This window comes from Engraulis encrasicolus, chromosome 11, assembly GCF_034702125.1.
Source record: "Engraulis encrasicolus isolate BLACKSEA-1 chromosome 11, IST_EnEncr_1.0, whole genome shotgun sequence".
In the NCBI taxonomy this organism is placed as follows: Eukaryota; Metazoa; Chordata; class Actinopteri; order Clupeiformes; family Engraulidae; genus Engraulis; species Engraulis encrasicolus.
The window spans coordinates 46,102,935-46,112,934 of NC_085867.1; the positions used below are offsets into that span (position 1 = coordinate 46,102,935).

General features: G+C 46.4%; 1 protein-coding gene across 1 annotated transcript in view; it reads left to right on the forward strand.

Annotated features, from left to right (window-relative positions):
* Positions 1–9,132, forward strand: part of LOC134457778 (huntingtin-interacting protein 1) — a gene marked incomplete at its 3' end in the record, with an annotated part of 30,673 nt that extends 21,541 nt beyond the window's left edge. Inside the window, exons 22-33 of the mRNA XM_063209750.1 lie at positions 791–1,025; positions 1,722–1,829; positions 2,134–2,270; positions 3,399–3,509; positions 3,840–3,898; positions 4,162–4,192; positions 4,326–4,388; positions 6,309–6,409; positions 6,798–6,903; positions 7,379–7,502; positions 7,731–7,792; positions 8,953–9,132. Of these exons, the coding sequence (XP_063065820.1) occupies positions 791–1,025; positions 1,722–1,829; positions 2,134–2,270; positions 3,399–3,509; positions 3,840–3,898; positions 4,162–4,192; positions 4,326–4,388; positions 6,309–6,409; positions 6,798–6,903; positions 7,379–7,502; positions 7,731–7,792; positions 8,953–9,132 (1,317 nt within the window). The remainder of the gene's footprint in view (positions 1–790; positions 1,026–1,721; positions 1,830–2,133; positions 2,271–3,398; positions 3,510–3,839; positions 3,899–4,161; positions 4,193–4,325; positions 4,389–6,308; positions 6,410–6,797; positions 6,904–7,378; positions 7,503–7,730; positions 7,793–8,952) is intronic.
* Positions 9,133–10,000: the final 868 nt, after the last annotated feature.

Genomic DNA, 10,000 nt, shown 5'->3' on the forward strand with positions numbered 1-10,000 from the left:
AAATAGATCGAACGACATCATATTTAGATACTACAATGTTGATTTCTAGCTTCAATTTTAGGTAGTAGATCAGGTGGCTGCCATGTCTGTTTTCAGGTTCACCGTTGAGAGGGCGCACAGCATTCTGGGTAGTAGGCAGATGTTGCTTTTGAAGTTGCTTATCACACACACAATTTTAAGGCAACTGCCAAAGGAGGAAATAGTAAAAAATAGTTTTTCTGTGACGTTTCCATGTTTCCAAGATAACGAAATTTGCTGTTTCGAACGGGGCCATTATTATCTACAGTCATGTTATTTGTGCATACAACAGAACAGATGTATTATACACGTAGACGTATTTTAAGATTTGTGCACAAAAGCATCCAAAAAGGCATGTTGATCAGCTGCACGTGTGTCTAGAAGGCAGGTGTGCCTGTGTATATACATTCCTCTGTGGCCTCTGTGGGCATTGAGTGCGTTACAATATGCGACCTTGCCTCCTCCACTTGTGCTTGTCTCCTCGTCCCGCCTCTTGGCCCCTCCTCCGTGGAGAAAACGATAAAGTTTCCCAGGTTGTCAGCCTAGCCACAACAACTTTTGAGGGACTGTTTGTCATTCACCATCCCAATTGCAAATGAGAAGAAGACTTTACAATTGAGCTTTTGCAAGATATTGAAATATAATGCTGTTGTCAGTGATGTCATCATGACCTATTACTTCCTGCTACGAGGAGACAAGCACAAGTGGAGGAGGCAAGGTTGCATATTATAACGCACTCATTGTATGAACATGTGTGTGTATATGTGTGTAGGCGTCTCGAGAGGCAGAGCTGCGTCGTAAGCTTCAGGACGAGCAGTTTGCGTTGCTGCAGTGTGCGGTGGTGGAGGCGGAGGGCATCGTGCTGGATGCGCTGGCTAAAGTGGACGACCCGCTACACGTCCGCTCCACCTGCTCCCCCGACTACCTGCTGGAGAGGGCCAACGCAGCACTCGGCTCCATAGACAAGATGCAGCACAGCCATGCAGACTACCTCAGGAACAAAGACGGTAAGATATTATGAACAGCCACGCAGACTACCTCAGGAACAAAGATGGTAAGATATAGATACAGCCATGCAGACTACCTCAGGAACAAAGACGGTAAGATATTATAAACAGCCACACAGACTACCTCAGGAACAAAGACGGTAAGATATTATAATTACAGTCACGCGGACTACCTCAGGAATAAAGACGGTGAGTTACAGATACAGCCACGCAGACTACCTCAGGAACAAAGACGGTGAGTTATTATAAACAGCCACGCAGACTACCTCAGGAACAAGGACGGTGAGTTATTATAAACATAGTGTACACAGTCACGCGGACTACCTCAGGGACAAAGACGATAAGATATAGATACAGGAGAACTACCTCAGGAATAAAGACGGTAAGATAGAATATAAAACACAGACTTCCTAAGGGACAAAGACGTGAGTTACAGTGTACCGTAGTGTACACAGCTACGCAGGCTACATTTAATAAAGATGGTAAGATGAAGAAACAGTCACATTCAACAAAGTCATTGTATTGGGGAAGACGACTACGCCTCCGCGTCGCCATTAACTTTGTGGAAGCGGTCACCTCATCAGCCATTATCCCTTATGTATTGTGTAGACAGCCACACAGACTACCTCAGGAATAAGGAGGATGAGATGAAATGTCATGTGACTGTATGTTGTCTACATCACTTCCTGTTTCCAGATGCCAGTGGGCTACTGCGAGCCGTGACCCAGTTCTCCCACCTGGCCGCCGACACCATCGTCAACGGAGCCGCCACCGCACACTCAGCACCAATGGACCAAGCTGACCGTACGTACACACACACACACACACACACACACACACACACACACACGGACGTGCGCCATAATCAACTGGGCCGCTACCACATACTCCACCACAAACTTGCGCAGACTTACTTCCAATTAATTAGGGACCATGTACAGGTATCTGATTGTACATGAGAATGAACATGAGCCACTTATGTCCCTACCTTAATGTATTGTCTTGTACTGTATAGCATAACTACTATGCCATCATATCATTGTGTATGTTCAGTTGTAGTCATACACTACATGTAGCGGCTAACAGGTTGCTGCTCTGCCCCCTACAGGTCTGAATGATCACTGCAGGGAGTGCGCCACCAACTGCCTGCAGTTCCTGAAGGAGCTGAAACTGCAGCCCACTCTGGCCGGAGCTCAGCCCTCCGCAATACGTTATGTCATACAGCGAATACTACAGCTAGGACAGGTAAGCACAGCCCTCAGCAGTACGTTAAGTTATCCAGCGCATCCTAAACCTAGGACGGGTAAGCAGCTATACGCTTCATTGTCCAGCGCATACTACAGCTAGGACAGGTAAGCAGCTACATGCTACATTATTCAGCGCATTCTACACCTAGGACAGGTAAGCACCTATACGCTACGTCATCCAGCATACACTACAGCTAGGACAGGTAAGCACTGCCCTCCTATACACCCTAGGACAGGTAAGCAGCTATACGCTATGCGCTACGTTATCCAGCGCATCCTACAGCTAGGACAGGTAAGCACAGCCCTCCGCAATACGCTACGTCATACAGCGCATCCTAAACCTAGGACGGGTCAGCAGCTATACGCTACGTCATACAGCGAATACTACAGCTAGGACAGGTAAGCACATCCTGCTGCAAGGTGCATACTAAACCTAGGACAGGTAAGCACCTATACGCTACGTTATCCAGCGCATCCTAAACCTAGGACAGGTAAGCACATCCCGCCGCAAGGTGCATCCTAAACCTAGGACAGGTAAGCAGCTATACGTGACATTATCCAGCGCATACTAAACCTAGGACAGGTAAGCAGCTACATGCTGCGTCATACAGCGAATACTACAACTAGGACAGGTAAGCAGCTATACGCTATACGCTATACAGCGCATCCTAAACTTAGGACAGGTAAGCAGCAATACGCTATATCATCCAGCGCATACTACAGTTAGGACAGGTAAGCAGCTAAATGCTATACGCTACGTCACCGAGCGTATACTAAGCCTAGGACAGGTAAGCCCTGAACAGATGCATACTCAACTTAGGACGGGTAAGCACAGCCCTCCACTATATGCTACGTCATACGCTACACCCTCCACAACATGGAGCAGTCAATTTTTGACTGGTTATCCCAGCTTTGCACCATACGCCATGTTTGAAGGATCTGCATCCTAAGGCATAGATGGCCACAAGAAGGAGTACTGTTGCTCATGGTGTGTGCGTGTGTGTGTGTGTGCGCGCGTGTGTGTGCTTGCGTGCGTGCGTGTGTGTACATGTGTGTGTGTGCGTGTGTGTGCTTGCATGCGTGTGTGTGTATGTGTGTGTGCGTATGTGCATGTGTGTGTTTGCAGGATTTGCGTCCTAAAGGCCTTGACGTCCAGAAGAAGGAGCTGGGAGACATTGTAGATAAAGAGATGATGGCCACCTCCTCTGCCATCGAGGAAGCCGTGCTGAAGATGAGCGTATGCAGCAACTCCCTATTCTAGTAGTGTGTGCGTGTGTGAGAGAGACAGAGAGAGAGAGAGACTCTCAACATACTCTTGTCTTTTAAAGAGTGTGTGTGTGTGTGTGTGTGTGTGTGTGTGTGTGTGTGTGTGTGTGTGTGTGTGTGTGTGTGTGTGTGTGTGTGTGTGTGTGTGTGTGCGCGTGTGTGTGCGCGTGCGTTTATGTGCATGTGTGTNTGTGTGCGTGAACGTGTGTTTGTGTGTGTGTGTTTGTGTTTATATCTGAAATGTCCCCTGATTGCCTTCTAATGTTGTTGACTGTGTTGTCTTATATCTCCATGGCAACAGGAGATCCTCAGCACCACCAAGAGGGGGGCTCCAGGGGTCAAACTACAGGTCAACTCAAGGTCAGTCAAGGACAGAGATAAGCAGTATGATAAACGGTCATGCCAAATGAGTTCATTACAGCCAAATGAGATCCTAGCAAGTGTGTTTATACACTGTTGATATGGCTATAATAAACTTGAAGTTGAACTTAATGTGATGTACGGTATACACTAATGCTGTAAAATATTAACTAATATGATATACATGTACTAATACTGTAAATTATTCATTAATATGATACAGAAAACACTAATACAGTAAAATATTCATTTTCTCTTCTCAGCATCATCAACTCCTGTTCGGACCTCATGAAGGTAAGATGAGACATGAGACATTGATGAGAAAAACATCAATAGTATTGATTGATTATACAGTCAGCCAATCAATGGCATGCATTAGTAGCTCCAGCCAATCGGATGCTCTGACCTGACTTCCTGTTCCTCTTAGGCAGTGCACATGCTGGTGACCTCAGCTACTGACCTGCAGAAAGACATCGTGGAGAGCGGAAGAGTAAGTCCCAATGGCCCCCAGAGGACGTGGAAACATGTGGAAATATGGCGTTTTACAGCCCTTTCAAGACTACTATAGTCTATAATAGGATGGTGTTCACGGCAGAAACATTAGGAATATGGCATTTTAAAACAAATAAAGATCATAGGATGGAGCTCTAGGCACGACACAAACACAGACCCACGAGGTTTCGTGTCAGTCATAAGGCCAATGAAACTTAATACTTAATAATAGATGTCTTGAAGGGTGAGAAATTAAGTCCATATCACAGCTCATAGTATTAAAAAGTATAAGAAAAAGAGTATAACAAATGCCAGACACATCATACAGCAATGGGGTTCCTGGAATTGCAGAGAGATATTCACAAGATTTGTCACATAGTTGCGACTTTCATCAGCCGGACGGCACTTCGAGGTGAAACCCTTCCTCCTACTGCTAGAGGCTCTGTGTTGACAGCCCTGCCATGTGCAAGTGTGAGGAGAGGAGAGGAGAGGAGAGGGGGATGAAGAGGAGAGGAGAGAGGAGAGGAGAGGGGCATGAAGAGGAGAGGGGAGAGGAGAGGAGAGGGGTATAGAGAGGAGAGGAGGCTAGAGAGGAGGAGAGGGGGTTGGAGAGGAGAGGAGAGGGGGATAGAGAGGAGAGGGTGTTCGAGAGGGGAGGGGAGGAGAGGGGGATGAAGAGGAGAGGAGAGGGGTATAGAGAGCAGAGCAGAGGAGAGGAGAGGAGAGGGGGATGAAGAGGAGAGGAGAGGAGAGGGGGATAGAGAGGAGATGGGTGGAGAGGACTCGTCTCGCTGGCCTGCTGGCAGTGAGCATGACATCACATGCCGATGATGTAGGAACCTCCAGGACTAATATACTCTACTTGTAGTAGACAATTCAGCTTCTTTGAATGGAGTTTGTTGCAGTCACACGTGTGCCTTATATCCACTGTGAGATTTTCTTCACAGTATTTGGTTGTCAGCAATGACTGTACGTTTGTTTAAGTCAATGGTTAGGAGTTCACTGTTCTGACTCATAGTTCTGTGTTCAGTCCAGTGTCCAGTTGTGTGTTTGGTTGCACTTAGGTCCTTAATACACATCATATGCAATAAATGTATAGAACATGATATTAATAATAGTGTAACATCTTAATGCGCGTCATTCCACCAGTGGAACGATGCAATAGTCACTGTAAAAAAAACGTTCCTACCATAGAACTGCTACACCTAGGACTATGACGGTGCACAAGGCCATTAGTAATGCATGATGGCATTGCCATTCTGGTAACAGCTCATTTATAACAAGGGCCATCTCTTATGCCTCTTTTTCACTGCCGATTTTCTGGTAGGCCCACAGCTTGACACAGCGCGATTCGGCCGCCACTTTTTGCTTTACGATTGAGCTGTGTCGTGCATATTCGAAAAGCAAAAAGCCCACCAGAAAAAGGGCAGTGGAAAAGAGGCATAACTGGGTTAAAACCGCTAACAGTTCTCAGTGTTTCCCCAGTGGTCCATTAGTCAGTACAGTGTGTGGCTGCACTGGAGTTAGTCACCGAACGGGAAACAGGAAGCTGAGGGGAAGTGACCCGCTAGGGAGGGGAGAGGAGGGGTCGTCATGGTAACATGAGCATAGGTTGACCTCTAACCTTTGAAGTGAATGACAAATGTCTGCAGCATTGTTAATGCTCCCAGTTGTTTAATGGTGCGACGTTTCGGACTTCACTAAGGTCTGAAACTTCATGCCATTAAACAGCTGGGAGCATTAACAGTGTTGCAGACATTTATCATTTCAAGATTCAAGATTTAAGATTCAAAGATTCAAAAAGCTTTATTAAATTTAGTTCAGTTATTTTGTTTTGTCCAGCACTTGTGCCACTGATGTGCGAGCATTGTCTGCCTTCTTGACCTTTAACCTTTCCCCTCTGCCCTGTGTGCTGTAGGGAGCGGCGTCCGTGAAGGAGTTCTACGCCAAGAACTCCAACTGGACAGAGGGCCTCATCTCCGCATCCAAGGCTGTCGGATGGGGAGCCACACAACTACTGTATGTAGTGTGTGTGTGTCTCTGTGTGTGTGTGTGTGTGTGTGTGTGTGTGTGTGTGTGTGTGTGTGTGTGTGTGTGTGTGTGTGTGTGTGTGTGTGTGTGTGTGTGTGTGTGTGTGTGTGTAGCATAGTGTGTGTGAGTAAGAATGTGTTTTGACTGAAACTCATAGGTGCCCTCAGAAACAGTAACTCTAGCAGATGTTGCAATAATGAATATTACAATTAAGCATATGATTTTGTTATACACACATTATGTGATGCATGTATTTGGAATTAGGACCCCAGGAAGACTAGTGAACTGCTTTTGCAAAAGCTAATGGGGATCCTTTAATAAAATATAATAAAAACCGTGTGTGTGTGTGTGTGTGTGTGTGTGTGTGTGTGTGTAGGGACTCTGCTGACAGGCTGTCTCTGGATCAGGGGAAATATGAGGAAGTGATCGTGTGTTCGCATGAGATCGCCGCCAGCACTGCACAACTCGTCGCCGCCTCCAAGGTACCTTCACCTTCACCTTTCACTTTCACCTTCACTTGCCCAACTGGGAAACTCCAACTCCCATTGGCATTGTGACACAGCACTCCACAGCACACAATTGTTCACTGCACACTGCACGCAACGAAATTGCAGTTATGCCTCACCCGTGCAAGGGGGCAGCCCCCAATGGTGCGGGTCGGGCGGAGTTTGGTCTCTTACCTCTGAGTTGTCTGGAATTTAATGAACACTTGATGTTGTGGTATTGGAACGAATGGCTCGAGTCAGATCGCCACCATGTTTATATAAGTAGTATTTAATAGTATGACGCGACCATCATTCGGTGACAAGGCACATAATCCTGCAGGTGGTGGTGGTAGCACAACATCTCTGTAAAACATAGTACCAAAAGGCTATACATGGCATTCATAGTACATCTATGGTAATGACTGATGCGTCCTGTGATCATGTGACCTGAGGTGTGCGTGTTGATTGTCAGGTGAAGGCGGACCGCAACAACAGGAAGCTGCAGAGGCTGCAGCAGGCCTCGCGTCATGTGACCGACATGGCTGCCTCCGTGGTAACCTCCACCAAGACGGGACAAATGCAGATGGACGACATGGGTGAGGATCTACTTATGTATTAACTGCTTAACTAGCTCAGCTGTACTGGTTTACATGGCTATGTAGCTAAGTAACTAGATAGATAGATGTTAAAACTGATGCGGATGGATGATATGGGTGAGACTTACAGTATAACTAAGTAGATCAGCATTAGCAGTGCACATGGCTACAGATTCCATATACGATGAAGCTGTTGTCCTGACTGTGTTGTCCTGTGTGTGTGTGTAGACACTATGGACTTCTCTGGAGTTTCCCTCATCAAGCTCAAGACAGAGGAGATGGAGACTCAGGTGAGTCTGCTGCCCTCATATAGGTCTGGGCCCCTCCACACTTTCACTCTCACCTCAGGTAGGCCTGTTCCCCTCAGGTACAGTAGGTCTGTTCCCCTCAGGTCAACATGATCTCCAAAAATTCTGTACTCCTGGACACGGATGGTAAGTGCACAAAATCCGTGTCCAGGAGCACGGATTTTGCCAAAATTCCGTGCTCCTGGACACGGAATTGTTTTCCGTGCTCCTGGACACGGAATTGTTTTCCGTGATGGACACAGAGAAGTGCTCTCTCTATAGGCTACTCCCACAGCTCTATGTTTCCACAGTCTTGTGTTTTCTCAGGATTTTTCTTATTTCAAATATTTTTTCTCAAAAAAAACATTTCCTACTGACAGGTTAAGGTTAGGGATTGTTTTGGTCTGGGCACAGCTAGTTTTCTTTCATTCATTACATGAATTTGATTCTGGAATGAATTTGAACTGGAAAAGGTATTTCTCAAAAAGCTTAAGGTTAGGGAATGTTTTGGTCAGGGCACAACTTAAATTGCTATAGCATTATTTTGTTTAGGATTAGCATTTGGTATGTATTTTTCTAATGATAGAGTTACACAGTGCTGTGGTAATAGCCTATAGAAAGCACTTCCGTGTGCCCATCACGGAAAACAATTCTGTGTCCAGGAGCACGGAAAACAATTCCGTGTCCAGGAGCACGGAATTTTGGCAAAATCCGTGCTCCAGGACACAGATTTCGTGTCCTTAACATCCGTGTCCAGGAGCACAGAATTTTTGGAGATCAGGCTGCTCAGGTACAGTAGGTCTGTTTCTTCATGTAGGTCTGTTCCCCTCAGGTACAGTAGGCCTGTTTCTTCAGGTACAGTAGGCCTGTTTCTTCAGGTAGGTCTGAGGTTCCCTGTGACTAGACGTGGACGTCTCTCACTAGTGGCCCATACAACTCTGATTGTTGTTAAAGATGTTTAGTAACTGTTATTACTATTCTGTGTTATATCACCTATGTTTTCATCTCATTGGTTAAAAAGTGTGTGTGTGTGTGTGTGTGTGTGTGTGTGTGTGTGTGTGTGTGTGTGTGTGTGTGTGTGTGTGTGTGTGTGTGTGTGTGTGTGTGTGTGTGCGCGTGCGTGCGCATGCTTACCACGTCTGTGCTGCACGTGTGTGTCCCAGGTGCGTGTGTTGGAGTTGGAGTCTAATCTTGCTAAGGAGCGCGTGCGACTGGGCGAGCTGCGGAAGAAGCATTACGACCTCTCTGGCTCCGCCTCCTCTTCACCCACCGAGCCTCACCCCCAACCCTCCATTGCCAACGACTACGCCGACTTCCCCCCTCCCCCTTCCCCCACGCTCTTCCCATCCCCCCCTCCCCCCACCCTCTACACCCCGGAACCCTATAGCCATAACAACACCTACCCCCAGAGCCCCTATAGCCACAACAATGCATATAACCATAGCAACCCCTTCATGACCACGCCCACACCTGCGCCTGCACCTGCACCTGTCGTTAACCCCTTCAACACCCAAGCCCCTCCTCCCCACATCCCCGTCCCCGTCCCCAGCCAATCAGGGAGCACCAGCCCAGCCGTCCCCAGGAAGCCCAGTATCTTCCAGAAGATGAAGGTAGGAGACGTCGTCCCCATAACATTACACATTACAGTACACAACATCATCATTACATCACACTACATTACATCCCCATAATATTACACATTACCATAACATCATCATTACATCACACTACATTACGACCCCATAACATTACACATTACCATAACATTACACTACACTACACTACACTACATTGCATTACATCAGACTACATACAGTACATTACATTACACTACATTACATCCCATCACATTACATTACACTACATTATATTACATTATACTACATACAGTGCATTGCACTACATGCATTACACTACATTACATCACATTGCATTACATTGCATGGCATTACATCACATTACGTCACCAGTATATTATATTACATTACATTGCAATACATTTCACTACATTACACTTGGCTAAAGAGCGAGGTAGGAGACGTCACCGTAACATTACACTACACTACATTACATTAATTACATTACATCACATTACACTTAGCTGACGCTTTTATCCAAAGACGTCTGACAGGATCCTTGAGCAAGGCACCTAACCCCACATTGTTCCATGGACTCACAGGGTATTGGTTACAGTCCAATGGGCTGTAACCA